Source organism: Hylobates moloch, unplaced genomic scaffold (genome assembly GCF_009828535.3).
Source record: "Hylobates moloch isolate HMO894 unplaced genomic scaffold, HMol_V3 SCAFFOLD_24, whole genome shotgun sequence".
Taxonomy (NCBI): Eukaryota; Metazoa; Chordata; class Mammalia; order Primates; family Hylobatidae; genus Hylobates; species Hylobates moloch.
This window is the reverse complement of record NW_026652299.1, coordinates 32,515,695-32,543,070: the sequence shown is the minus strand read 5'-3', so window position 1 is coordinate 32,543,070 and position 27,376 is coordinate 32,515,695. Positions and strand designations below refer to the sequence as shown.

Below are 27,376 nucleotides of genomic sequence, written 5' to 3'. Positions count from 1 at the left end.
TGGGTGGGGCTGGGGTGTGATAGAAACCTGATGGTGGGGTGTGTCCAGTCCACCCCAGGGTTCCTGGCCATTGTGTCTGCACCTTCCTCCTGGACATCTCTGGGCACTGCAAACTCCCTGTGACCCCCAGCTGTTACCCCAACACATATCCCCATCTCAGGTGATGACCGCCCCTTCCCTCTAGTAGCTCAGATCACACAGTCCCCTTGCCTCCCACCTGGGTCAGTGCAGTCAGCTTCTGAACAGGCGCCCTGCCCCACTGCACTTCTGAAGTGTGCACACGCGCCAGCCTGGGAGCTTTACAGGCTGCAAAATCAAGGCTCGGCTCAGAGCTTTCCAGGGTTCCACGTTCTACGCTGGGTTTTAAGGGCCAGAGTCTTCCAGGGGCCTCTGGTCCTGGGGGCCGAGGCCGCATGTGCAGTGGTTAAAGCTCCTCACCGCTGGACCCAGGCCTGGGGTTGGGATCCTGGGCCTGGCTGCGTGACCCTGGGGAGTTGTTAAGGCCGTGCCTCAGTTTCCTCACCTGCCCTTCAGTGTCTCTCTCTTTTTTTTTTTAAGAGATAGAGTCTTGCTCTGTCACCCTGCCTGGAGTGCAGTGGTGTGGTCAGGGATCACTGCATTTTTTGAACTCCTGAACTCAGGCCATCCTCCTGCCCTAGCCTCCCCAGCAGCTAGGACTATAGGTGCACACCGTCACACTCAGCTAATTAAAAACTATTTTTGGTAGGGGTGGGATCTCACTATGTTGCCCAGGCTGGTCTGGAACTCCTGACCTTAGGCGATCTGCCCCCAACCCGGCCTCCCAAAGTGCTGGGATTACAGGCGTGAGCCACCGCACCCGCCCCCCTGCTGCATTTTTGTTCGGAGGCTCACAGCACCTTTCAACATTGCCTCCCTCCTAGAGCGTTGGCTCCTCCAGGGCAGAGACCTTGCTTGGCTTCCCACAGAGCAGGGCCAGGCACACTGCCACCAGGGCATGTTGCTGAGCCTCCAAATGCCTGTTGTGAGGTGAGAGAGCAGAAGAGGAAGCTGCCTTTGTCTTTGGGTGGGAGTTGGCAGGGGAGGCTCTGATTCTGCACCTGTCCTGCTCTTGGCACCCCTCTCAAGGAACTGAGTTATGAGAAGATTCCTCCTGCGTCTGGCCAGCTCACCCACAATGTGACCACCGTAGCCACTAGCCCCTACAGCCGAAAGGCCACGTCCCAGAGCCGGGGTGGGGACTCTTCACAGTGGAGGGGCTGGTGGAAGGTTCCTTTCTTCCACTAAGTGCTGGCTGGGTGGGGAAGAAGCTGGAGGGGGAGGCCTGGGCAGCTGGTTGGGCGCTCGATAGTGGTCTGGGTGGGCCTAGCCCTTCTAGAAACTCCTCTATTTGCTGGTGGACACCTGGTTCTGCTGATTGCTAAGAATGGACTCAGCTTGGTGTATAGTCCCGAGGGGAGGGGAGCCAGTCATGATCCAGGGGGTCCTCCAGCCCTCCTGGGTGGAAGGTGGTGGGGTGGCTGATAAAATCCATGGGCTCGGGAGCGGTGGGCCTCGTGTGGATTCTAGCTCATTGCTTACTGACATGGGAGTCTCAGTTTCCTCACTGTGAAACGCCTCCCTCCCCTGCTAGGATTTTGAGCACACGTGGCCTTTGGATGAGCGGCTCCTGCCCTGCCGTCTGTCTTGCACTGCCCTGGGCTGGTCCAGCCCCACCGGCCACTCTGAGAGTGCTCACCCCAGCCCGCTCCCAGCCTGACTCTGGCTCCTGCTGCCTCCACTCACGCTGTGTGCTCTGCTATGGGCTCCCCAGGCCACCGCAGCCCACCCTGGCTTCCTCTGGGGTCCACGTGGCACCACCCTGGCTGCAGGCCATAGGCTTATCTACAGAACCGGCTGGAATTTCAGGCACCCTGGGAGGGATGAGAGAGAGGACGGGGAGGGGGCTTTCCTGGCCTGGAGTCAACTGGACACTCGTTCTCCGGGGCGGGAGCCTTCCCTTCCAGCTGCAGAGATGAGTGTGGAGGAGGAGACCCTGCCAACTTCCCTTCCCCTCCCCCTTCTTTCTCAGGGGCAGGGCTGGGCTGCCAGCTCTGATGCAGAAAGGACCTCCAGGGGCCAGCCGGGCTGGGAGGGCTCTCTGTGTTTTCGTTTTTGACCGGCAAGGCATTGTTGTGGGGCTGACGTAGTTGGTCAAGTTTTTATTGTCAGTTAAGCATGTAAAAGAGAAAACCCAACACCACTTTTCGCTCTCACCAGTATTTCACAAAGGAAAGGGAAAATCACCAAAAAGAGGGAGATCATCATTTTAGAGTGACAGCCTCCCAAGAGAGGCCAGGCAGCTTCCTCAGTCAGCCGTTCTGAGCAGGGGACCACGGAAAAGTGTGATGAGTCTTTGTGGACTGGTGTCAGGGGACACAGCACGGGGCTTGTTAAAAAGGCGGATCACCATGTGGGGGCGAGGCCAGGCACTTCCTGGGGGTCACGGACTTGTTAAAAAGACAGATCACTGTCTGGGCGCAGTGGCTCATGCCTGTAATCCCAGCACTTTGGGAGGTCGAGGTGGGCGGATCACGAGGTCAGGAGTTCGAAACCAGCCTGGCCAGCATGGTGAAACCTCATCTCTACTAAAAATACAAAAATTAGCCAGGCGTGGTGACGTGCGCCTGTAGTCCCAGCTACTCTGGAGGCTGAGGCAGGGGAATCGCTTGAACCCGGCAGGCAGAGGTTGCGGTGAGCCGAGATTGTACCGCTGCACTCCAGCCTGGGCAACAGAGCGAGATTCCATCTTAAAAAATAAAAAAGAAAAAAAGATGGATCACCATGTGGGGGCGAGGCCAGGCCTTCCTGGGAGGAATGTCTTCCCGGTTTTGTATTTCATAGAGAAAATCTTTGTCAGCTTTGCGTTCTAATCCACAAGCTGTCTATGTTGGTTATGTCACAAAAGTGTTTTCTTTACCAGTTCGATCTTTGGATCAAAGCAAGATGGAGTGTGAATGTTCTTCAGCAAGCTCCAGACACACCGCCCGCTCCCCCCAGTGTCTGTGTGCCCCAGTTTTGGAGTCCAAAGTTGAGTCTGGGCTTTGGAACTGATCAGGCGTGGCATCCTGGCTCTACTGCTCATTAGCCCAGTGACCGCCCTGACCCTCGGTTTCTTCATCTGTAAAATAGGACCAACAGTCATCATCTCAGGGTGGCCTAGGGATATGAGCCCAGTGAGAGGGGGTTCAAGGGTGGTGGGCCCCCCAAGGTGAGTCCTTGGAGGAGAGATTCCCTGGTGGTCATGCTTTGTGCTGTGAGCTTTGTGGAGCTTACCTGGAGGGGCACATGTGGGGGCCTCAACTGGGCTCCGTGGGGAAGGAATTTGATGGGGGAGGGGGTGCCCTCTGAAGTGAGAGCTGAGCTGCCAGCATCTCCCTCGAGGGAGGGCAGGTTGACAGATGCCTGTCCCCAGAGCCAGCCCCTCCTGCCACCACCTCATATCCAGCCCGGGGGACATGGGGGCCCCAGGTATGGGGGCACAGAGGAGCCAGGGAAGGAGGCTGAGGCCTGGCTCAGGTCCCCCTTTCGGAGCAGCCCTGAGTGTGTGAGCTGAGGGGGAGGACCCCATTCCCCCGGAGGTGCTGGGCCCTTCTTGGTGAGGGTGCATCTTGCTGCCCTGGGCTCGCTTTTGGTTTCCCCATATCTGGTTTTCTTTCGGGCTCCTTCCTCATTATGGACTCTCCCCGGGCCTCCCTCTGCCTCTTGCTTGTCTCTGTGGCTTCTTGAGGGTTCCTCCGCCTTCCTACTGTGCCCAGGAGCGACTGGAGGGCCATGAACAGGTGGCTCTGCCAGGGAGGGTGTGTGTGAGCGTGCGTGGGCATCATCTCACACTGGGGGTGCTTGCTGTGTGTACATGGCCGAGCTTGTGCTGCTGTGTGGGGCCCTGAGGGCTGGGGAGCATTCTTGCCTCCGGATGGAATGCACTTATCTTTAAAGTCATTGTGCCTTTGAGAAGTTGGAAGGCATAGCCTGAAGGGTGGCTAGCCGCTAAGAAGTGTGCTGTGTGTTCTGGGCTTGCTTCCTGGGACTCACTTCCCAGTGCCCCTGGGCTCTGCTCTCCAGCAGGAACCTGGGCCACTTCTCCCCTTTGCAGCCACAGTTGGGGCGGCTGCAAGGGGCCCAGCTGCCTGTAGCTTTCCCAGGGAGTCTGGGACCCTCATTCTAGCCCCTATGTCCTTGGCTGCAGGTCTGGATGCCCTCCCCTCCCGACCTGAGGGTGCAGCAGCAGCTCTGGAGTGGGGCGGGGCGGGGGGGTTGGAGGGAGAACAAGGCCTCATTTGTCACCAGGAGAGTGAGTGCTAGCTTCTGGGTTAAGCACTGCTGCTCTGAAGACACCTCTGTACGTCTGACTTCACTGGGTTCTGAGGAGGGAGAGAGTTTCCGTGGGCTGGATGAGACCAGGAAGCTGCCCCTGGTGCAGTCACCAGCCTGGGGCAGGTGCCACAGCCCACAGTCAGTGTGGCCTCCGAAGGAACACTGCGATGGACTCAGAGGGCGGCTGCTGGGCCATGGGTCTGTCTCCTTTCTCACTTCTTGAAGCAGACAGACCTGAGTGATGATGCTTGTTCACCGCCACCACAAAGCCACAGAATCTGAGCTCTGCTGCTTCTTAGCTGCAGAGCCAAATCCTTCAGTGCCGCAGCCTTTCCTTTCTTATCTCTAAAGTAGGGGTAATAACCTGCGGCTTTGAGCATGATGGAAAGCTGAAATGCCTAAGAGCAATGAGCATGCCTCTCCACTAAAGGAAATCAGGGTTCCTTGGAGAAATGGCTGATTTCAGCGCTGGGGCAGGGACAGTGCAGGCTGAGCCTGGAGCATCTGCTAGTGCCAGAAAGTAAGGAAGCGCGTGCAGACGAATGAGGATGTGTCCGAAACCTCCCACTGGTCGCACTTGGGATGTTTGAGCATCAAAATGAATCATGAACGCAAAACGAAGGACTCATGATATCCTCACCGCCCTCCTTGCAAAGGCAAGACCAGGGAAGCTGGTCTTTGTGGAATGCCGGGTCACGTGGAGGAGAATGCCGGGTCACGTGGAGGAGAATGCCGGGTCACGTGGAGGAGAATGCCGGGTCACGTGGAGGAGAATGCCGGGTCATGTGGAGGAGACTGGGTAACAGTGGGTTCCGGCCAAGATGATATTGCAGTGCTTCTCAGACTTCACTGCGCATACGGTGCGCCAGGGGGACTTGTTAAAGGGAACACTCTGGTTCAGCAGGTCTGCAGTTTTTTCTCTCCTCCAGGCTCTCGGAAGACTGTGATGCAGCTGCCCACAGACCTCACACTGAATAGCAAAGAATGATGGATAGTAAAGGCACTGTGCAAAAAGTTCAACAACTTTTTGCCTTGCCACAGTGACCGTGATTGCCCTGCAGATGACTAAGAGAAAAGTGACCTTTCTTTCCAAGAGATCTGGCAAACACGACTCAGACCCGGCGGTCAAGCTTAACACAGCTGTGGTGCGGTGGGAAGGCTCAGCCTCCCTCTGCAGGACTCTCGCCAAATCAGCCTTTAACTTGAACTTTCTCACAAGGAAACAATCAGATGGATCCAGAGTGTGGGGCATTTTCCAAGTGATTGGTTTGCACCCTTAAAAAGATACCAGTATCATGAAAGAAAAAAATGGATAACATTGATAAATAGGCATACGGGGAATATTCTGGACTAAAGGAACAAGAGACCCGACAATCAGAAGCAATATGTGAACCACAGTTGGATCCTAGACCCGGACATAAAGGGCATTTGGGGGACACCCAAGGGTATTTGAATGTGGACCGTGTGGTAGATGGTATTTTAAAATACATATTGGGTGTATTGGGGGTGCTTATGGTATCATGGGCATTTTGGAGCATGTTCTTGTTCTTAGGAAATTTGTTGGAGTATTTAGGGGTGAAGTATTCTGGAGCGAAGGTCATCCCAGTGACCCTTCTGCTGCTTACCTTCTGTTGGCTGGGCAAACATACAAATGCAGGAACTGTTCATATGTAGAGAAAAGTGACTGGGCACAGTGGCTCGTACCTGCAATCCCAGCACTTTGGGGGTGCTGAGGTGGGAGGATCACTTGAGGCTAGGAGTTCGAGACCAGCCTGGGCAACATAGTGAGGCCCTGTCTCTACAAAAAGTAAAAATACTAGCTAGATGCAGTGGCCTGTAGTCCCAGCTACTCGGGACGCTGAGGTGGGCGGATCGTTTAAGCTCAGAAAGTCTAGGCTGCTGTGAGCCATGATTGCGCCATGTACTCTAGCTTGGACAACATAGTAAGAAAAAAGAAAAGCAAAAAAAAAATAGAAAAGAAAAAAGAAAATAAACGTGGCCAAGCGGTAACAGTTGATTGGTGAATCTGGGTGAAAGGTAGATGATAGTCCCTGCAGTATTCTCTCCACTTTCTTTGAGGTTTATACTTTGAAAATAAGGAGGTGAGAGGGGCACATGAAATGTGGAGGTGAGTGGTGGGCTTAGAACCTCTTTTCCTCCCTCTGCTCTCTCGTCAGGGCTGCTGTGGTCTCCTGCATGGCATCTAGATTGTTGGAGGCCACCGAGACCCTCCACTTGGAGGTGTGGAGCAGGCTTAGGTGGCTCCACTGTCCGAGTGGGGCTGGGGAGGTGTGAGGAGCAGCTGGGAGAGGGGGTCCTGTGTGTGTGGTTGCAGGGGCAGCTCTCATTTGAGAGATGGGCTTGGAGGAGGGGTTGTGTGCTGGGGAACTAGGTGACTATGGGGTCTGCAGGACTGTCCTCAGACTGGCTCCCTTTGCCCCTGGGGGTTTAAGACTCCCCTTGTACCCCTTTCACCACTGCCACCCCGGCCTGATGTGTCAGACAGCAGGCAACATCTTGGGGCAGGAGACGGGAGGCAGAGGGCCTTGTACCCCTTCCCCTGCCTGGGCGCCCACCATGGCCTGCCCACGCCAACCCTGGTCTCGGTGCAGACTTGTCCTGCGATGTCCCTGGCATCTCCAGCTGAGTGCCTGCAAGGCCTCAGAGCTTGTGACCGGGGAGGCCTTCAGCTGGCCATCCTGCCCTCTGTCTCCCCTGAAGGGGCCCCTGGAGCACCAGGGCAGAAAGATCCCTGAGGCCAGCCCTGTGTCGTCAGCCACAGCTCCCCAGCTTGGCTGACCCAAGCTGTGTGTGGGAGAGGATGGAGGAGGAGGGGCAAGGAGAGACTGACAGAGGGACAGCCCCCAGGAGTCAGGGAGCGAGACTGGACCCAGAGGTGGGGGGCAGGGTGGGGAGAAGTCTCGCCTTTGTCCTGTTCTAGGGGCCCTCCTCCCTTTCGCCTCTTGGGGTGTCTCCATTGGGACTGGGCCCAGAGAAAGCCTGGCCGGGTGTCTGACAGTGGCCTTCCCCCTGCCTGCCTGCCTGTCCTCTGTCTGTGTCTGCCTGCCTGGGGAGCCTCAGTGTGAGAACGCCAGGGCACAGGGGTGTGCATCCTGTCTCTGTGGCCCCCGACCGCAGGCTCTGCTGGGAGGAAGGGGCAAGACAGGGCTCACTTCTCTGCCCGCCCTTCCTGTGCAGGCAGGCGGGGAGGAGATGATGCGGAAGGTGAGGGCCTTATGCATGTTCTGGGGTCTCAGCAGCTGGGTGGTGGGTGCCTGGGAGGGGGATTTGCTGGATGAGGCCCCCCTTCCATGTGTGTGGGGGGGTGGGGTGTTGGGAACTCTGCAGCCACTGCGGGGACGAGAGGTGCCGCTGGCTAGTGGAGGAGCCCCTAGCTTTCTGCCTGGCCCTGGCCAGGACCAGAGTGACTGGGAACGCGGCCGTCACCCCTCCTCCCTTGGGCTTTCGTCCTGGGCCCCTGGCTGGTCCTTCTGACGGCCTTGGGAAGTGCTTATCCCTGCCCTGGGCCATGCCATTCAGACTGTGGGTGTGTGTCCCGCAAGTGCAGGGGGCCCACTGGTCTCTGGGGCCGAGGGAGGGATCAGAGACCCCAGGAGGGGCTGCTGGGACCCAGCCGGGTGAGCCCGAAGACCCGGCCCTCCTCCCTGTGGCGGCTAGAGCTTCCGGCCCCTCCTGACTGGACGGTGTCAGGCTGTGTCCTGGTTTGTTTGTGCTCACCTGCCATCTGTCACATGGAGATGAGGACACTTCCTTTCTGAGGAGGCGGCCCTGGTGACTTGAAGTGCGTGCATGGTGGGTGGGTGCTGTACGTGGTGAGCTGCTCCTGGCTCAGACAAGACAGGCCTGGGCGCCCTCCCTCCCTCTGGGTTCGGTGGCCGTGCACTGACTGTGCCCCGTGACTCACGCTGTGGGTCAGGGCCTCGCCTGCCATGCGGGGGCTGTTGGAGGGTGGCAGGACTCCCTGTACCCACAGGGAGCGGCTGATGCCAGGGCCTTCTGCCCTCTCACTGGGCCATGACAAAGATCTTGGCGGAGGGCTGGGGAGGGGCACCCGACCACGGGATGCTCCCACCGAGCCCCTGTGGACCCTGGTGCCGGAGGGGCACGGCGCCAACTCAGTGAACCACCCAGCCTTTCTAGGGAGGAGCCTTGGGCCAGTTTCCTTCCACAGCCGAGGCCCAGCGAGGCTGAACCCTGTAGATGTTTGCAGGAGGAGGTTCTGGAGCTGGCCACGAGTTCACACTTTGTCATTCCTGCCACCTGCCCCCCCTCCCTGCCCGGCCCTGGGGTGTCCCCTCCAAGGCACTTCAGCTCCACTCACATCTGGCCTTGGGTTGAGAACATGGTGAGAGGAAGCTCTGATAGGAGGTGATTGGGTGTGGCACTGATCAAGCTCCTGGGACTGTTGGCTCTGTGGCCGCCTCTGCTGCCTGGGCCTCTGTGTGTCTTATCCTCCGCCAAGTTTTCAAAGGCTCCCGTTTGTTTATCACAGAGTGAGTGTGCATGATTAGTGTGTGATGAGTGTCAGTGGAACTGATTGTCTAAGGCACCCTCACCCAGTAACCCTGGACAGAGTGCAAATCCTGGCCTGTGCCGCCAGACCCTCCTCCTCACCCAACTCCTGCTCATCCTTCAAAACCCAGCACAACTGTCCTGCCCAGCTTTCCTGAGTCGCTGCTGGGCCAGCCCCTCCTGGATACCTGGAGTCCCCTGTGTCCCTCAGTGGTCTGCCTGTGAGCTCGGCACAGGGGAGGCCCCACTGACCAAGTGTGGAACGGATGGGGTGGGAGATCTGTGTCCCAAGGCTCATGGCCTTGTCCCAGCTCCTGTTCTGGGGCAGGGGGTGCCCAGATTGTTTTTCCCTATGGTAGCCACACCAGGAGCTCCTCGAGGATGAGGACCCCAGGCCACTTGCCTGCATTCCCTCATGGATGAAATGGGGGTAGGTGCAGTGAGGATGGCATGTGGCCAAGGCCAGCCTCGCCCATGGGTCTTCCCTGGGCCTAGGCCATGCTGTGGCCTTGTTGTTCCTCCCATTTCCAAGGTGGGGTGGAGCACTGAGAGCTTCAGCAGCCTGAGGTCCCGCAGACTGGGGAGACTGGCTCAGCCTCAGGCTTCCGTGCTGTCACGCCGTCACGCCCTCCACCCCTCAGGGCTGAGGGCTTTCTGTACATTACCCTTCCATTTTGCCTGGGAGGAGCCTGAGACTGAGAGGCGGGGTGTTTTGTTTAGGGTCATGTCTCTGCCCTCAAAGCCCACAGCTCAGATGAGCAGCAGCCGCTGAGAATGTCTTGTGTGTCTGTCCTGTGCTTAGCCCTGTGTGGGTGTCGGGGACACAGATGACTGGAACAGTGTCCCTGACCTCAAGCTGTTCCTTCAGGGTGAGGGTGCGAGGCACACAGGCACATCACATAGCAGTGAGGAACGGTCCCAGGCTCTAAGTGGTACAGAGTGTTTTGAGGGAAGGAGAGATCAGGGACAGTTCACAGTGATGTCACCTGAGTGAGGTTTTGAAGGATGCATAGGAGTTTGCCATGTGCAGGTAGAGTGTGCGCATCTGTGACTTCTGTCTCACATCTTGGGATGCCATCAGCCTGGACCTGGTGTGAGGGCTGGTGGTGTCAGTCAGGCCCATCCCGCAGCTGTGCGAAGGGTGCTCTGAAGGCCTTTTAGGGATTTGCCATTTCTTGAATATCATGGGCCAGGTACTGCTCTGCACGTTATAGACATGATCTTTGTAATCCTTGAGGAGGGTGCCAGTGTTCACTTCATTTTGTAGACTGAGGTTCAGAGAGTAGCTGTCCCTTTTCCCAAGGGTCTTCTCCTGCTGGGTGGAGTCTCACCTGGGCTGGTGTCTCGTTCTCAAGGCTGGAAGATCTCCCCAGTTCTCCAGCTGTCTGTGCAGAGCACACAGCAGTGTTTGGGAACTGGGTCGAGTGTGTGTCTGTCTCTGCACACCTCTGGAGCGCTGGTGGCCAGTGTGGGTGGGGTAGACTGGGGACCTTTTGCTGGCTGAGTGTGTCTGTCTTCCTGCGGAGAGGGAGAGCAGGGCGTGGAAGGGGCATCCTTCCTGGTGCTCCTGCCTTGGGAGCTGGCCAGTCCCTGCCCTGTTTCTGAGAGCTTCTGGCTCTCTCTGGTGGCTCTGGTAGACTTCTGGGAGTTCTTTTCCGTCTGATGGTCTATTCCGCTCTTTGGAGGGGGTGGGGCTGTGGGGCGGGTGCCTGAGCAGAGGGGCTGAGTTGCCCACCCAAGCTCTGTGCTGAGGCAGGCGAGGTACCTCCCCAGCTCAGCCCACTTTCTGGGGGGTTCCCTTCTGGATGTGGCTGCCAGGGAGGGGCAGCAGTGGGGAGACTGCGAGTTGTGCAGTGTACATTTTCTTGCTCATGTGGGGGTTTCGTTTTGGTTTTTCTCTCATCCCAGTGTCAGCCCTTGGCATCCAGCTGCAGTTGCCCAAGGGGCTGTGTCCTGACCACTGTAGCACAGCATCATTGGTGGCTGCCTCCCGGTGCCCACCTGCCCCCTGCTGCCACTCTCACTTTCCCACACCATCCTCTGTGACCTCTAGTCACCTTGAGCAATTCAAAACTCCCCAGTAAGATGTTCCATCTTTCTGGTCTCCTTACCTTTGTTGCAACCTCTCCCCTCTGTCTGAGCTGCCACCCACTCCAGGAAGTCTCACTGACTGCCCAGGCTAGAAGAGATCTCTACCCCCAGGGTCCCACAGCCTTAAGCGTTCCCCCATGTCAGGACAGAGACCCACATCTGATTCCTCTCTGCTGTAGCAGCCAAGGTGCCCAAGGCCAGGCACAGAGCAGGTGCTTGGTGAGAGATGGCCAAGAGCAGCTGGCCATGCCAAGGCTCCTGGGCCGGGTGGGGGAAGTGCAGCAGGGCAGCATAGGACCTGCAAGGGCCAGCAGGGTGGGAAGGATCCTGGCTCTGTCCTGGTACCAGGCATCCCTTGGTCCAGGACCCTGGCCTGGGCCCTGGGCTGCAAAGCTGATGTTCCCGGCAGTGTGGGCTGGCTCCGGGTCTTGGAAGGGAGGGGTGTCTGCAGACCTGCTGGCCTCGGCAGATGCTGGGCTGGCCCCTTGCTCCTGGGGCTCCCCACTGCTCCTGGGCCCACCTTTTTCTCCCTTTACTTTCCACTCCCATCCCCTACCCCCGTTTCCTTCTCATTCTTGTGAGGTCTTGCCCACTGCCTGGGAGAGGCCTCTGCTGAGACATCAGTGTTGGCCTTTCTGCCGCCCTGATGGAGGTGCCTCTTGGGCTGCAGACGGGTGTGTCCCGCCGCCACCCTGGTCTTCCCCTCTGCTCTCCTGCAAACCCATCTGGCACTCCTCATCCCTTTTCTGTGCCCCAGCTCTTTGTCTTTTTCTTCTCCTGCTCTTTCCTACCGTGCCCCCCCACCCCTCCTTGCCTCTGTATTTTATCTCCCTTCTCCCACCTCTCTCTCCATCATGTGGAGCTCTGGGATTGGAGGAGCAGGGCCCAGAGAGGGAAGTCTGGGAGAGCGCGGTGGTCAGCATATGCTCTCAGGGTCCTGGCCAGCGCCCTCCTTTCCTAAAGCTTTCCCCTCCCCTGGTGTGGCTCCCCTTCTCTGCCCTTGCCCACCCATCCTTCACCTCCCCCTCCCCTTCCCGACACAGCTGAAGGAGAAGGACAGCTGCCACTCACCGTAGGGGGTTGAGGGGGAGTCCACCTCTGAGACTGGGAGCAGAGCTGTGAGCTCATGTGTGTGCCCTTGTGTGGTGTGTGTGTGTGCGGGGGTTGGGGGGGGGACAGGTCACATCTAAAAACCCAGTCAGATCGGAAGCAGACTCTGCGTGGCCCCCGGCAGCTCCTGGCCACCCCTGGCTGCCCTCCTTGTTCCAGGACGGCTCCTGTCGGTTCAGGGCCTGCACTGCTGTTGCCTGTGGCATTCATGGGCCTTGGGCCCAGGGAATAGAGTCATGCAGAGAAGTGAGGCTGCTCCTGCTTGGCCCCTCCCCTGCTTGGCTCACTTTTCAGCTTCCAGGGAGGGGGTGGAGCACCCAGGGGTGCAGTGTGAGATCAGCAAGGAGGGTGCCCGATCCTTCCTGCCATCTTTGAAACCTCCCTCCTCCCGGCTGTGGTCACTACATCAAGCCTGTCCTAAGCTCCATTTTTGGCCTATTGTCGAGCCCTGGGTAGAGGGTGGGGAGGCCTGAAGACCTGACGGACCCAGCCGTGCCCTGGGGGATTGCAGCCCTGGGTGGGCACCCTGAGCTGGGTGATGTTGGCTAGAGGCTTCCCAGCCCCTGGTCTGTCCTGTTGGTGACTGAGCACTCTTGGTTTGGCCACTCTCCTTTCCAAGGTAACAGTCTCCCCTTCTCTCTTGGCTTCGGCAGGTTCTCCAGAAGCTGGGGAAGGCAGATGAGACCAAGGATGAGCAGTTTGAGCAGTGCGTCCAGAATTTCAACAAGCAGCTGGTGAGTGTGGGTGGCCCTTGGCCTTAGGGAGTTTGTGAAAATTCGGCTGCCAGGTGAAAAATGGCACAAGCTGAATTTGTGGAGTACGAGAGCTTGGAGGAGGGTAATCAGTGTGGGCTGACAAGATCATGTAAGACTTCCTAGAGGAGGGAGCACTGGCAATGCATGCTGGGAAAGAAGAGGGATGGGGTATGTATACTTTAGGTCCTTGGTAGGAGACATAGAAAGGGTAGGTGGGGGGCCGGGCACGGTGGCTCACGCTTGTAATCCCAGCACTTTGGGAGGCCGAGGCGGGTGGATCAGGAGGTCAGGAGATCGAGACCACGGTGAAACCCCGTCTCTACTAAAAATACAAAAAAAAATTAGCCGGGCGTGGTGGCGGGCGCCTGTAGTCCCAGCTACTCGGAGAGGCTGAGGCAGGAGAATGGCATGAACCCGGGAGGCACGACTATGCTCCAGCCTGGGGACAGGGGGATCCGTCTCAAAAAAAAAAAAAAAAAAAAAAAAAAGGGTAAGTGGGGGGGGGAGGGGGAATAGACTGTGGCCAGACTTGGGGAAACTTTGCATGTCAGGGGCAAGTGGGAGCTATAGAAGCTCCTTGCCAGGAAAGTGGTATCTGCAGCGGTTAGCGTGGGGGCGGAGCAGGCTGGATTTGATTTGGGCATCTGCTGAGCATGGCGTGTGCCTGGCTCTGTGGCAGGCTCAAGGCTGGGCTGTTGGGAGGTGTCCGCAGCCATCTGCAATCGGCCTGGGAGCATTCTGAGAGGGCTGAGGGCGGCTGAGAGGGCCGGGGAGCAGCTGGGAGGGCTGGAGAGCAGCTGGGAGGGCCTGGGAGCAGCTGGGAGAGGGCCGGGAGCATTCTGGGAGAGGGCGGTGGGGGGCAGCTGGGAGGGCTGCAGAGCAGCTTGGAGGGCTGGGGAGCAGCTGGAAGGGCTGGGGAGCATTCTGGGAGAGGGCTGGGGAGCAGCTGGGAGGGCTGGGAGCATTCTGGGAGAGGGCTGGGGAGCAGCTGGGAGGGCTGGGAGCTTTCTGAGACAGGGCTGGGAGCAGGGGGGGAGAGGCCCCAGAGCCAAGTCGGCCTTGGCTTGCCAGAGGGGCTCAGCCTGACAGGCTTCCCTGGACAGGGACTGGGGAGCCACCTTGGCTGCTTGTCCTTTAGGCCAGTTATGGGAGGAGTTTCAAGGCCCAGGTAGACCCTGTGGCAGGGATATCTACTGCCTCTGTGGCTCTGGGCAATTCCTTCCCGGAGCCCCTTGGGCCTCAGTTTCCTCACCTGCAAAATAGAGGCTTGAACAAGAAACCTGGTCTTAGGTTCTGATTCCATGTCTGGGAAGCCCCGGGGCATGTCCCTACTCAGCTGGCTTCATCAGGCTGTGGGTTGCTCTGAAGGCCCTTTAGGGAGTTGCTGTGGCCATGGGCCAGAGCTGCTGTGTTTGACAGACATCTGTGCAATCCTTGAGATGGGGGCTGATATTCTCCTCATTTTGCAGATGAGGCATTTGAGGCTCAGAGAAGTTAAGCACATCTTCTGAGGCTATGTAGCTGGTGTGGGTGTTGGGGATTGAAATCCAGGCTCTGTGGCCTTTGGCTCACTCTCGAGTTTCCTCTCTGGAGCTGATGCCTTGTCCTGAGGGCAGCTGGTTAGGCTGGGGAGGCAGGTTAGGGGTGGAGGTGGTGGGGGCCCCTTAGAACAGGCTGAGCTGGCCCGGCACTGTGGCTCACGCCTGTAATCCCAGCATTTTGGGAGGCGGGCAGATCATGAGGTCAGGAGTTTGAGACCAGCCTGGTGGTCTCGCCAATATGGTGAAACCCCACCTCTACTAAAAATACAAAAATTAGCCAGGCGTGGTGGTGTATGCCTGTAGTCCTAGCTACCTGGGAGGCTGGGGCAGAAGAATCTCTTGAACCTGGGAGGCAGAGGTTGCAGTGGGCCGAGATCATGCCACTGGACTCCAGCCTGGGCTACAGAGCAAGACTCCGTCTCAAAACAAACAAACAAACAAAAAACAGGCTGAGCTTTGGCAGAGTCAGGGAAGCACAGCTGGGAGCTGAGGCTCTGTGTGGCCTGGCCCCAGGGCTGAAACCACAGTGTTGCTGTCTCCACTGTCCCTCAGAGTCATCCCTCTCTGGGTCTCTGACTCTGGGCAAGCAGTCACTCACTGCTCCTTGGACAGAGGGGTTGGGCGGAGAGTCCAGGGCTAAAGATAGCCAGTGCTGCAGGCTGCCAGGTGGCTGCTGGGCTGTGGGTGTGGAGCAGTCCTGAGCTGGGCCTCTGTCTGCCCTCGGGCTCGGGTTTGGTGGGTGGCTGGCTTTTCAGGGGCCAGGGCTGGTAGTTGGGGTGGGGGTTTTAAGGTCTTGTTCAAGGCTGGGGCTAAGGCAGCCAGTTCTAGATTTGATTGGTGTGTGGGGATTGGCAGGGTGTGGGGGTGGGTGTGGGGACCAGGAAGGAATGGGGTGAAGGTCACTGTTGTTGGGGGAGTGAATTCAGGAGGCTGCAGTGGGCTTGGGGGCCCTGGGAAAGGAGAGAGAGAATGGGGCATGGGAAGCCTGGAGGCGGAGCTTTTTCTTGCTCCTGATTCTGTGAGCCCCAAGCCTAGTGGGCCCAGCACTAGAAGGGACAAGGATGGCAGGTGATTTAGTCTTTAAAGAAGCAGACCTCCCACCCCTTCTTATGGGGTGGGGGGCCCTAGGAGAGGGTGTAGATCACCCTGCTGTCACCTGCTCTCACAAGGACCGAGATGCACAGCCCCTCCTGGGCCCACCTGGCGCTGGTCACAGTAGCATCCCTGCCTTCTGCCCCTGCTCTGAGAGTGCATGGGGGCCTGCATACGCCTCCCCCAGAGTACTGCACACCCGGCACAGGCCCTTCTGGAAGCCATCCTGGGTCTCCGGGGCATCCCAGCTCTTATTCCTAGGGTCCGTCTGTAGCTCTCCAGGCTGCAGGGCTGTCATTGCTGTTTGTCTGTCACTGAGGTGGGGCAAGTCTGATTCCTTCTTGTCCCCAGGGCCCACCCAAGGTTTTGCTCAAAATGGGTGTCCCTGACTACTGAGTGAAGGTTGCCCCCCGAATGATGGCCGAGGGGTGAAAGTCAGAGCTGGAGCCAGAGGGAGTCCACATAGGAGGGCAGTCCCTGCCCCCTAGACCCCCTGGGAGCACAGGGACTTGGGTGCTCAGGCCACCTGTGGGGACTGATATCCAGGGAGGCGCAGCGAGGGCTTGGGGATGCTGGCTGAGCCCAGCCACACTGGAGCTGCTCCAGGTCCTTCCTGACTCCCCCAAGTCCTGTAGCTGGGACACGGGCCGAGGTGGGCAATGGCTCCCAAATCTTATCTTCCCCCAGCTGGGCTCTGTCAACTCTGAGACCTCCAGAGAATTCTTTCTCAGATCCTTGTTTAGGGGCTGAGGGAGCCGGTTTGGAAGCAAACACACACTGCTCTGTACTGGCCTGGGCACTGCCCTGCAGGGGGTAGCTGGCTGGGGCCTCCGTCGGGGGAGGGCTCTGTCTACCCTGGGGACTGATGAGGAGCTTAGGAAACCAGCTGCAGTGGGCACAGGGAGGCAGCGCTCCGGCCGGCCCCTTGCACATCTGCGTGCCACGTGCCGGCGCACAGCCCAGCGTTGTTTGGGGAACACAAGGAGCCCTGGTACGGCCTGAAGTCCGGGGGAGCACAACGACCCACCCCATGGGGACCCCTGCTGCGGGGGGGAGGTGGGGAGGGCATGAGAGGTGTGGCTGGGATGGTGGAGGCTTGGCAGGGAGAGAAGCTGGATCTGGAGATTCTGTGACATCAGGGGACACAATAGAATCCCATCATGAACACACTTTAATCCTCATCTCAACCAACAAAGCCTTTAATTGTGAAGACTTAGGGTGGCTGTGTCAGGAGTGAGGTGGACCCTTCCTCATTCCTCAGCCCCGCAGGGTCTCCCTCCGACCCCCTGATGGAATTCCAGGGAGGTCTCAGTGTCCGTGGAGCGGTCTTCTGTTTCTTCACTCAGTCTCACATCGGCGGGCCTTGAACTTGGATGTTTGTAAAGATGATGATTAGCCAGTGTTATACACCCTACTCTATGTGGGATTAAAGGAATTTTAGAGATTTTTTTTTTCCACACATCCTCTCTTTAAATTATACATCTTATGTGCTGCTCTGAAGCTCTCCCTGTGATGTCTCTACTGTCACATGGAAGCATTCATCATAATAGGCAGATCTGTGAGTTCTCAGGGCCGCATCACTACCCATTACCCACAAAACACGCTGCGGGCTGCGTGCCCAGGCTTGGAGGGTCTCATGGGCTCTCCCAGTCTCTGTGTGACTGGGCCGGTTGCCGACCCTCTGTCTGCTTCTTTGCTGTCAGGTGGGGCAGTGGTGTTGAGGAGACTGCCTGGAAGGTGCTGGCCCCTAGGGCACCAGGGCAGGAAGAGCGGCCCCGGCTAAGGACAGGGAGAGGCCTGTAGCAGGGAGACAGAAGAGGGTTTGAGGGTACTGGGGGTGAGCCTGTGGAGGTGGCCGGGTCCCTGCTGGCCTTCACCTGGAGATGGACCTGAATGGATGGGGCCCACCTTCCGGCTCTTGCGCAAGCATGAAGCTGGCTAGTCTGGAGCTCTGCAGGCATGCTGGATCTCCTGGGACCATGGCCAGCTGCCCCTCCTTCAGGGCAGGAGGCATATGGAACATGGGTGTCCCTGAGGCTTGGGCTGGCAGCAGGCAGGGGAGGCCAGGAGGGTGCCCTTCCACTACGAAGGTCAGCCTCAGGCACTGCCGCTCTCCCAAGTCCCCTCTCTGCCTCGCGTTCCTGTCCTTAGCATGAAGCCCATCTCCTGAGGCCTGCCTTCAAGCTCCAGGGCCTGGCCCGGCTCACTGGATCTGAGGAGTGCCAGGCAGGGATCATTCACCTTCCATTGAAAGACGAGGAGACTGAGGTTCGGAGAGGCTCACTAGCTTACTTAGGGCTGCGTGGCTAGTAAGGGACACAGTTGGGTCTGAATGGCCTCAAAGCCCGTGTGCAGCCCACTGTTTGCACGTGGCTTCTGGAAACTTCTGCAGCTTGCTGAGCATGGTCTCAGACCTCAGTGCTGGCCTCGCCTGTTGTTCACCCCTCCTGGAACCTGGAGTTCTCCACTCAGCTTTCCTGGCTCTGGTTTTGATGTCCCAGAGGGACTTGAGGCCTGGCCCAAGCTTCTACCCTCTCTGCTGGTCCTGCTGTCTCAGGAAGCCCCTGGAGGACACTCTCCCAGCTCAGGGAGCTTCACCACCCAGCCCACTGCCCCCTCAGCCTTTTCCCTCTACATCCTATGTCCCTGCTCTCAGCGGGGCCAGTGAGTCCTCGCCATGACCACCGCATTCTGCACCCTTGCTCTAATGCCGTCTCTTCCGCAGGTCTTCTGACCCTATACAGGCTCGCACCAGGCCCTCTTTTCCTAGTACGAGGCAGTGGGAGCTCTGTGTCCCTGGGCACCACCTGAGCTTGTGGAGCAGGGGGCCTGGCGGTCACCACACCTGCCTTGCCCATACTCCTGTGCTCGTTGGTCACTTGTCTGCAGGTGTCTGAGGGCAGGTCTGTGAGTGCCGGGGCTGCTGCACACTGGTGCTGTGCTGTTTGTGTGTCATTCAGCCGTACCCCAAGTGTGTCACCCTGGAGGGGGGTCTCTGTCTTCCCGCCTTCCTTCCTGGGCTGAGAATGGCATCTGGAAGAGGGCAGGTGCCCACAAACACGGGCAAGGGTGCCTATGGACTCAGGGTTCCTGAGGCAGGGGTGGTGACCGTAGCTGCTGTCCTCTCAGGAGGTCAGCTGATCAGTGACTGCTGTCAGGAGAGCAGCCTGGTTCATTCATGTGAGGGTGGCAGGAAGGAGAAGGGTCAGGGACCGGGTGTGCCACCAGTCCCTGACCTGGTCCTTGTCCTTCTCTTTGCAGACTGAGGGCACCCGGCTGCAGAAGGATCTCCGGACCTACCTGGCCTCCGTCAAAGGTAGGAGGCAGGCAGAGCGCACCTGGCCCGTGTGGAGCTGGTGGGTGCAGAGCTGGGGAGGGTGGGACAAGGGCTAGCAGTGGGAGACCCACATACTTCCTTTCTGCCCCATAGCCATGCACGAGGCTTCCAAGAAGCTGAATGAGTGTCTGCAGGAGGTGTATGAGCCCGATTGGCCCGGCAGGGATGAGGCAAACAAGATCGCAGAGGTGAGCGTGGGACAGGTGGCCCTGCCCTTCTCAGAGGGCCCCCTGGTCTCAGCTCCTGTCCCACTCTGCCGTGCCCTCTGGGACAAGCCTCTCTGGTTCTCGGGCATTCGCGTGCTGTGTGCCCTGGGGCAAGCTGCCCTCCCTCTCTGAGGGCCTTTCTCCTGACACGCCTTCACACCAAGGTGGGTCAGATGGTGGGTCGTGGTCGTCCTTATTTGTGTGTTACGGCTCACAACTCACAAAGCCTCCCTGGCTGACCCCAGTCCTCAGCGTATCTGATCCTCACAGTCACCCCAGTAGGGCAGGAACTTTTGCCCCCATCTTCCAGATGGGGAAAGTGAGGCTCTGAGAAGCCACTGAGCTGTGAAGAGATGAGGCTGGGGCTGGTCCCCAGGTGAGCGAGGTGAGCGCTGGGGCAGGTGTGGCCCAGCACTCCTGGTGGCACTGTCGCGCCCTTGCCTGTCTCAGAACAATGACCTGCTGTGGATGGATTACCACCAGAAGCTGGTGGACCAGGCGCTGCTGACCATGGACACGTACCTGGGCCAGTTCCCCGACATCAAGGTGAGAGGCCCACTTGCAGATCTGCCCTGCTCCTGCCTGGAGGGAACTGGAGAGAGGACAGGGCCTAGGGTGTGCGGCTCGGGCCAGGGGGAGGCTGTCCTGGAGGCAGGAAGCGCCTGGCCTGGTGTTTCATCCCTCCAGGGTTGCTCTCTCTGCGGCCAGCCCACCGCCCCCCATTCCCCAGACCCGGGCCTTCCTGTCCCTTTGGGTCTCAGGGCTATGGGAGGAAGCCTCACGGCACGTGTGTGTGTGTGTGTGTGTGTGTGTGTGTGTTGCTGCGGAGTGGCTGGCTGGATGATTGTGGAAGGTGTAGAAGGGTGAGTAGGGCCTACGCATGTGTGTACCTGCAGGTCCCCTGTGTTTACACCATGTGTACTTGGAAGGGTATGTGTGCGTGTCACCTGTTGTCTGGGTCTACATGTGTGGGTGTGTTTGTGTGGCTGTGTGCATTCGCAAAGTCTGCTGTCTCTGCTGGGCCTGGGTTGGTGCTAGGAGCTGGCAGTGTCTCTGGTATCCACCGAGGCGAGTGGTCCCCGGTAATGTGCACATGGAAGCCTGGGTTGACCATTGGGTTGGACGAGACCCCCTTGGTGGGCAGGATGGGGGTGTCAGCTCATGCTAGCCTCAGGGGTCCCCAGTGCAGATGCCTCAAGCTCCCAGAGTCTGATGTTGGTGGCTCTGGAGATGAGAAGCCAGGGGCCACGCCAAGGAAAAGACTTGGCTGACACGTCACCAGCTGGTGGACACGGACACATGGGCTCATGTGCAAGGAAGTGGTTTCCCACAGTGGGGCTGGACTGCCGGGAGGGGGTGAGCTCTCTGCCGCCAGGAGGGTTCCAGCAACAAGGGCTCAAGGGTTCCTGTGGAGCTGGGGTCTCCTGCCCGCCCTGCGGGTCCATCCGGGATCCACTGGACCTGGAGTCTCAGCAGGGGTGCCAGGCCCCGCTCAGCGCCCTCCTCTGTCTGCCCCAGTCACGCATTGCCAAGCGGGGGCGCAAGCTGGTGGACTACGACAGTGCCCGGCACCACTACGAGTCCCTTCAAACCGCCAAAAAGAAGGATGAAGCCAAAATCGCCAAGGTAAGGGCTGGAGGCGGCTTGGGGCAGCGTCTGCAGGGGGCTGAGAGAGGGCGGGTTTCTGGGACCCCGAGGGTGGAGCCTTCCTCCTGCCTGGCCCCAGGTGGCTGAGCTGGGGGTGGGGACGATGCCGGGCCCAGGCCGGTGAGTGAGAGGTCCTTGTGGGTGCCTGGGTGAGGTCCACCCTAGGCCCATTCTTGCCCCCTCGTGCCACCCTGGCCCCTCAGCCCCGATCCAGGCCATCTGCCAGCCTGAGAATGGGCCTCCTGGGTTTCCCTGGATCGGCGCCACCCTGCCTGGCGAGCCGGGTGGAATTCGTCATGCGATCCCAGGCCACCTGTCCCTGGCTGGAGGGAGCCAGTAGGTGCAGAGCTGGCCCCACTCATCCTGTGGTGAGGGGCTGGGGTGGCCCTGTCCTCCGGGCAGGGCCGTGCTTGCTGGGCCCCCTGTGCTGCTAACCATGCTCACCTTTTGCCTCTGCAGTTGGAGTTCACCCCCTTTCCTTGCCCCTCGGGCTCCCCCTAATTCTCTCGGCCTCAAGGGCCCATATCTGCTTGGGGTGGCCCCCGCACGTGGGGCGTGTGGACGTGCATTTAATCTGTGTCTCTGTTTCTCTCTCCCCACCTCCCTGATCTCTCCACCTTCCTTTGCCTTGACCTCCCCACCCCAGCCTGTCTCGCTGCTTGAGAAAGCCGCCCCCCAGTGGTGCCAAGGCAAACTGCAGGCTCATCTCGTAGCTCAAACTAACCTGCTCCGAAATCAGGTGACACTGGCTTCTAACCTTGCACGTGCTGGCGCCTTCCGGTCTGTCGTCCTGTCCTCTCGCCCTGCGGTGGAATGCAGGGCTGGCATCTGACCCCGGCTGAGGCAGGGTTTTTCAAAGGCCTCCGCTGGGAGAGCTCTGCTTCAGAGGAGACCTGAAGTCAAATGTAGGGGTCAAAGAACCGGCTGAGGGGCTCTGTGTGACCTGGGTGGGGGCATAGCTATGCCCGCTCCATGGCTGCATCTGTGGTCGTTCCTGGAGACTCCTCTGAAATCCTAGTGGTCCAGGAATGCCTTTGAGCCATTTGTCCTTTGTGAGGGCTCCTTTGGGGAGGGAGGTGACATCATCAGGCCCCTGTACTGCCATGCCTGTCCTTCAAGCCTCATGACAACTCTGAGATCATCTTGAATTTACTGAGCAGAGAAAGCTGCCCAGAGAGGCACATCACAGCCTCCTCCCAGGGCCCCAGAGCCGGTTAGGGGCAGGGTTGGGGCTCTCCTGACTGAAGCCCCTGTGTCATTTTCCTGGGACTTGTGGTCCCCGTGGTGACTCTGGAGGAGTTATTGGGAGGACCCTCCAGTCTGGCTGGGATGCTGAGACCTGGAGGGGAAGCATGGGTCCTCGGCCTCTGGGGATTCGTGGAGGGCAAGTGACCAGCACCACAGTGTTCCTGGGGGGCTTCCCGGAGGAGGAGTTTTTACAAGACTCCTGGGCCATCTCACCATCCTGGCCACAGAGGCTATGGTCTTCTCAGCCCCCTGTCCTCCAAATGGGTTACAGTGTGGCCAGGGACTGCTGGATGCAGTGCCCTGTGAGAGGTGGGTCATGTGGTTTCCCTGCAATGAAACTGAGGCACATTTCGGGTCAGTGTAGTCACAGCCTGGATGTGGCCCTCACACTTCTTCATATTCCCAAGGGGCCGGCGATAGGGGCCCGGCCCAGGAGGTTGGGTTTCTCTCTGGGCAGCTGCCCCATTTCTTCTGAGCCTCCTCTTGATTTCGTCATTTTCATTGAGTGCCTGCGACGTGGAGAGCTCTGGGTGGGCTTGGCATGGCTTGCTGTCCAATTTCTTTTTCTATTTTTTTTTTTTTGAACGGGTCTTGCTCCATTCCCCTGGCTGGAGTGCAGTGGTGTGATCATGACTCACTGCAGCCTTGACTTTCCCAACTCAAGCAATCCTTCTGCCTCAGCCTTCCGAGTAGCTGGGACCACAGGCACGCATCGCCGTGCCTGGCTAATCTTTAAGATTTTTTGTAGAGACTGTACCTCATTATGTTGCCCAGGTTGGTCTTGAACTCCTGGGGCTGAGTGATCCACCTGCCTCGGCCTCCCAAAGTGCTGGGATTACAGGCATGAGCCACTGCTCCTGGCCTGGCTGTCCAATTTCTCACCTGATCTGCTGCCTGATTTATTTAAGGCCAAGGCTGACTTTGGAGGCACTGAGTGTTGACAGCTTCATCCTGAGGTCAGGGTGCCCATGGGGAACCAGGGGCTGGGGGTGATGCCTAGGGGGACTTCAGTAGGCCTGAGACTTTTCATCTGCCTCTGGAGGTAGAGGAGGAACCAGGGGCTGGAGTGGGTGTGCTCTGCCAGTCAGTTCAGCACTTGGGCTAGAAGGGAATGGGACTACTGACTGAGGGCCGGGGTTTCTGAAGAATTTTCCCTGAAACAGGTGAAACATTTTTTGTGGATGGGAGAACCTCTTAGGAGGCTATGTGGCCTGCCCACTGCTTTTGGGCTCCTGGGACAGGTGTGGTTGGGATTCTGCTGGGAGGGCCTGCCTCCACGCCCGCCCTGGGGTAGCAGCGAGAGGGTGAGGCAGGTGATCACATCTTTGGGTGCTGGGCTGTAGTGTTTCACATTTTGGCCAAACTGGCTGTCCCATTTGGGTCCCATCTTTATTTGAGCACATCCTCCTTGTCCTCACCCCACTCATACCTGGCTGGAGGCTGGAGAGCCTTTGGAGTGGCCTGTGGGCAGCTGGCTGGCTGTGAGATGGGACAGCTGGGACTCCGGGGCTGCCCTGCTGGGGAACTTGACTTTGGGGAGACAGTGCATCCTCTCTAGGCTGCACCAGGGGGGCTGGCTGGCTCCATGCAGACCCTGGGCTAGTTCTGAGCTGCTCTCCACACCTGCCTCAGCGTCCTGAATGCTGTCCTTGGGACCCCAGGCCCATGTGACTCTGCCCTCCCCAACTGTTAGCTTCAGTGGAGCTGGGGTGGGGGCATTCTCTCCTCACAGCAGACAGCCCTCACCTTACTCCCTGCCCCTTCCACATGCTTCCGAAAGAGCCAGAATGTAAGGAATGTCACCCAAACGGAATACAAGACATGGGTCCTGACTTCCAGGAACTCAAGTGGAACTGTCCCCGCTCTTGCTCTCGGCAGTGTTGCTGAGCGGTGAGAGCACGGTTAGGTGCAGATGTGCCCCCTAGACAAGCTGCAGTGCTGTCTTCACTGCTGTCCCCACCGTTGCCATCTGGGGAGTTGTGGGGGTGGTGGCTGCATCCTCATGGAGAGGAGGTCCTAGTGGGTACAGGAGCCGGGTGGTCCAGGCAGTTTCTTGTGGAATGTGGGACTTTAGACCTACTCTTGGCAGTTGAGGGCAGGGGGTATGTGTGATGGTGCTCAGCTCACAACAGTACCCCTAGGAGTCACTCATTTTATGAGTTCCATAGAACCATGGTTGGCAGCCCCCCTGCCAGGTAATAGGACACCCAGAGGAGTAGGGCAGGGATGGCCCAGCCATAGCCTGGAGAGGGAGGAGGGGCAGTATTCCCCTCCTGGTGTGGGGTGCCCAGGGCCCCTGGATCCAAGAGAGGTGTTCATGTTGGAATAGGCATTCTTCCCCACCCCACCATTTCTGCCTTTAAATTTTTATTAGATTCTGAAAAGCCAGGCAAGGAGCCCACGCCCAGTCTAGCGAGTAGCTGGAGGTAACTTGTCAGAAGCCATGGTGGCCCCTCCTCCAGTCCCAACCCAAGTCACTGGGGCTAGGGGCTGACCTGGGCTAGTGCTGGTGCCTGAGACTGGATGGGACAGCTGGCTGGGCTTGGGGCAATCGTGTGCTTTGTGGTTAAGTGGCCTTCCGGCCATCTGGCTGCCTTTGCCAGAAGGCGGCCCAGCCCGGGCCCCAGCCCTGGCCTGAGAACGTGAGGCTGCTGGCGGGAACTTTCCCTAGGCGGGGCCTGACACGTTCCTGGGCTGTGACTCAGACCCCGAATCCCTGAGTCACTCTCCGGCAGTGTCCTCCCGCAGTGAGCCAGCAGAGCCCCTTCCCCGGGGCGGGCTGGGAACTGGGCGGGGTCTGTGACTCACCTGCCGCCTGCAGTCCCTTCCCCAGCACTCTGTGGCCGTGCGATGGGGCCTGAGCGCCACCGCCTGGTGGGTGTGAGTGGCCTGGAGGGTGCAGGGCCTGCCCTGGGGAAGGTGTGGGCCAGGAGTGGTACCAGGCTCGGCCCAGCTGCCCGGCTGCCTCCTCCCTGGCCCTGCACCCTCCTCTAGGGTCCCCCTGACATTCCTAGAGGTGCCTGAGTGGCTGCCTCTGGTCTCCCTCTGGTGGGGACAGGTCCCAGGAGAGGGCTTTGTGGGGACTGTCCCTGGGAGGTGAAGTGAAAGCTGGTGGCTAAGGCTGCCAGGAGCTGGCCCTCAGAAATGGGGAGGAAGCACTCAGGGGTGGGGGTGGTGGGGGGCAGTGACAGATGCCAGAAGGCAGCAGCAGGGCTGGGACCTAGCCTGAGGGGGTTCATGTGGAAGTGGGCAGGGTCCCCACTTGGCTGGGTCTGGGGCCTGCCTCTGTGCATGTCCTGTGTCCAGCTCGCCAAGCCCCAGGCTTGCCCCTCTTGTTGTGCCCTACTCGACGCTCACTGCCCTCCCGGCCGTGTGGGCCTCTCTTTGGCAATGGCTGCTCAGCCCTCCCTTTCCCAGATGTCCTCAGGGTCCTGGAGAGCTGCAGGGGGAGGTCGCCAGCGTGGGTGTCCACATCCAGTTCAGCCTCTGTCTTGCCCAGAGCCCTGGTCCCAGCGCGCTGGCCAGGTGGGGTGGGCAGGAGGTGGGTGGACTGGCCATGGGGCTGGGCTGGCTGGGACAGACGCCCAGCAGAGGGGAATGACCCGTGCTGCCCCCCAGGCCGAGGAGGAGCTCATCAAAGCCCAGAAGGTGTTTGAGGAGATGAATGTGGATCTGCAGGAGGAGCTGCCATCCCTGTGGAACAGGTGAGGCTTGGCACGGTGCCCAGCCTGCATGCTGCGGTGCCCGGCCTGCGTGCTGCGGTGCCTGGGCCCTCCCTGGTTTGTGTCTCTGATGAGCGTGTGTGGTCGCTCGTGGGTGGGTGTTTCTGAGTTGCTGTCCCGACCTGCCTGTTCATCTGGCCCCCATCCTTCTGCCCTTCTGTAGCCGCGTAGGTTTCTACGTCAACACTTTCCAGAGCATCGCGGGCCTGGAGGAAAACTTCCACAAGGAGATGAGCAAGGTAGGCCCTGGGGACCCCTCTGAGGGGCCACACCCCACCCTGGCCAAGGGTCAGAGTCAGAGTCGTGGGAGGGGCAGCCTGAGCTCCTCCTTCCCTGCTAGGTTCAGCACACACCAGTGACCACAGGGCTCCCTCCCGGCCCTGTGGAGCAGCCCCCTTCAGGAGTGCCTGGGCCCAGGAGGGCAGCAGGGCATGCAGGGGAGGTGGTGAGAGTGTCCTGGGTCCTTGCCTGGGTAGACCACCTGAGAACATAGACCAGGCCCTCTCAAACTGTGAATGTGTTCTCTAGCAACCTTGGCCCAGGGAGTGCAGTGTTGGACAATGGTGGCAGTTTCTCAATTTGTAGGAAAAAAATTACTAGCATTTTCTCAATTTTAATTTTTCTCCCGTGTTTTTGAGACATTTAAATAGGCTGTTTCGTCTGCGTGAATCCACTGTGCGACAGGGTCTGGTCTGATTAGCGTACCTTTCTCTGTTGTGTTATTTTCATTTTAACCTATCTGGCAACTAAAACGCAAAGCTGTTGAACTTTGCAGTTGGAGAGACCCAGGGCTGGCACCCCCGCCCCCAGTGGTGGGTCTGACTTTGTCTCTTGGGCCCAGATGGATGAAGTGATGATGGTGGATTCCAGGCCCAGGGTCGGAGGAGGAAAAGCAGCTTGGGGCCTCCCCTGACTCACACTTCTAAGTACGGTTTCCTGCCTTTTAGACTTTCTCTTTCCTTCTTAACTTTTCCTCTTTCCCTTCGAAGATTTGAGACAACTTATGAAAAGTTTAAAAAATAGAGAGAGGTGTTTTAGAGAAGGAACGTTTATATAAAATTAGTCTCTAAAAATATATGCCACAGGGCATAGTTGTTTATAAATAGGATGAAAATTCGGCTCTGAGCTCCCTAGTGGCCAAATCAGAGAGGAATATTCTCAGTAATGAGAATCACCATGTATAAGGAATAAACCTCCTGTCGTGCCTGTGCTTTCAGTGAAATATCTGGCAGTTGTAGTGTGGTCTGAAAGCATCTTGGCAAAATGACTTTAACAATTAAGATTAACAGTCTGCCAAAACAATTTTTAAGAGAAAAATGTAAAAACAGGGCAAGCTCTATGTGGCATTTTAGGATATCCTATAAGTAGGAGGGGAAAAGATGGCTTCGAGAGACAGCAGGCATTAGTGATGCAGCCCACTTGCCCCGTTTTGTTGCCCCCCTTGGTTTTTCTGGGTTTGGTGTGCTGGTTCCTCGCTCTCACAGATGGGGAAAGAGGAGCTTGTTCCTGGCAGGGGCTGGGGGTGGTGGGGAGAAGCAGAGGTGTTTGGTGGCCCTGGAGGCCCCCCACCTCCTCACTGTCTCTCCCGCAGCTCAACCAGAACCTCAACGACGTGCTGGTCAGCCTGGAGAAGCAGCACGGGAGCAACACCTTCACGGTCAAGGCCCAGCCCAGGTGAGTGCGGGGAGAGCCCTGGCACCCCTGACTGTGTGCACGGCAGGCACAGGGCTCGTTCCTGTGACCCTGTTGGTGCCCTCCC

At 58.6% G+C, this 27,376-nt stretch overlaps 1 protein-coding gene across 10 annotated transcripts in view; it reads left to right on the top strand.

Annotated features, from left to right (window-relative positions):
* Positions 1 to 27,376, top strand: part of BIN1 (bridging integrator 1) — a 59,007-nt gene that overhangs the window by 17,643 nt on the left and 13,988 nt on the right. For 5 of the 10 annotated variants that reach the window (XM_032145563.2, XM_032145569.2, XM_032145571.2 and 2 more), the window contains exons 2-10: positions 12,723 to 12,803; positions 18,719 to 18,773; positions 18,888 to 18,982; positions 19,451 to 19,546; positions 20,519 to 20,626; positions 21,294 to 21,386; positions 25,514 to 25,599; positions 25,781 to 25,856; positions 27,209 to 27,291. In XM_032145563.2, coding sequence (XP_032001454.1) covers positions 12,723 to 12,803; positions 18,719 to 18,773; positions 18,888 to 18,982; positions 19,451 to 19,546; positions 20,519 to 20,626; positions 21,294 to 21,386; positions 25,514 to 25,599; positions 25,781 to 25,856; positions 27,209 to 27,291 — 773 coding nt within the window. Of the gene's footprint in view, positions 1 to 7,474; positions 7,561 to 12,722; positions 12,804 to 18,718; positions 18,774 to 18,887; positions 18,983 to 19,450; positions 19,547 to 20,518; positions 20,627 to 21,293; positions 21,387 to 25,513; positions 25,600 to 25,780; positions 25,857 to 27,208; positions 27,292 to 27,376 lie in introns of those variants that run through there. The other 5 variants (XM_032145565.2, XM_032145570.2, XM_032145573.2 and 2 more) reach the window with 2 other exon arrangements.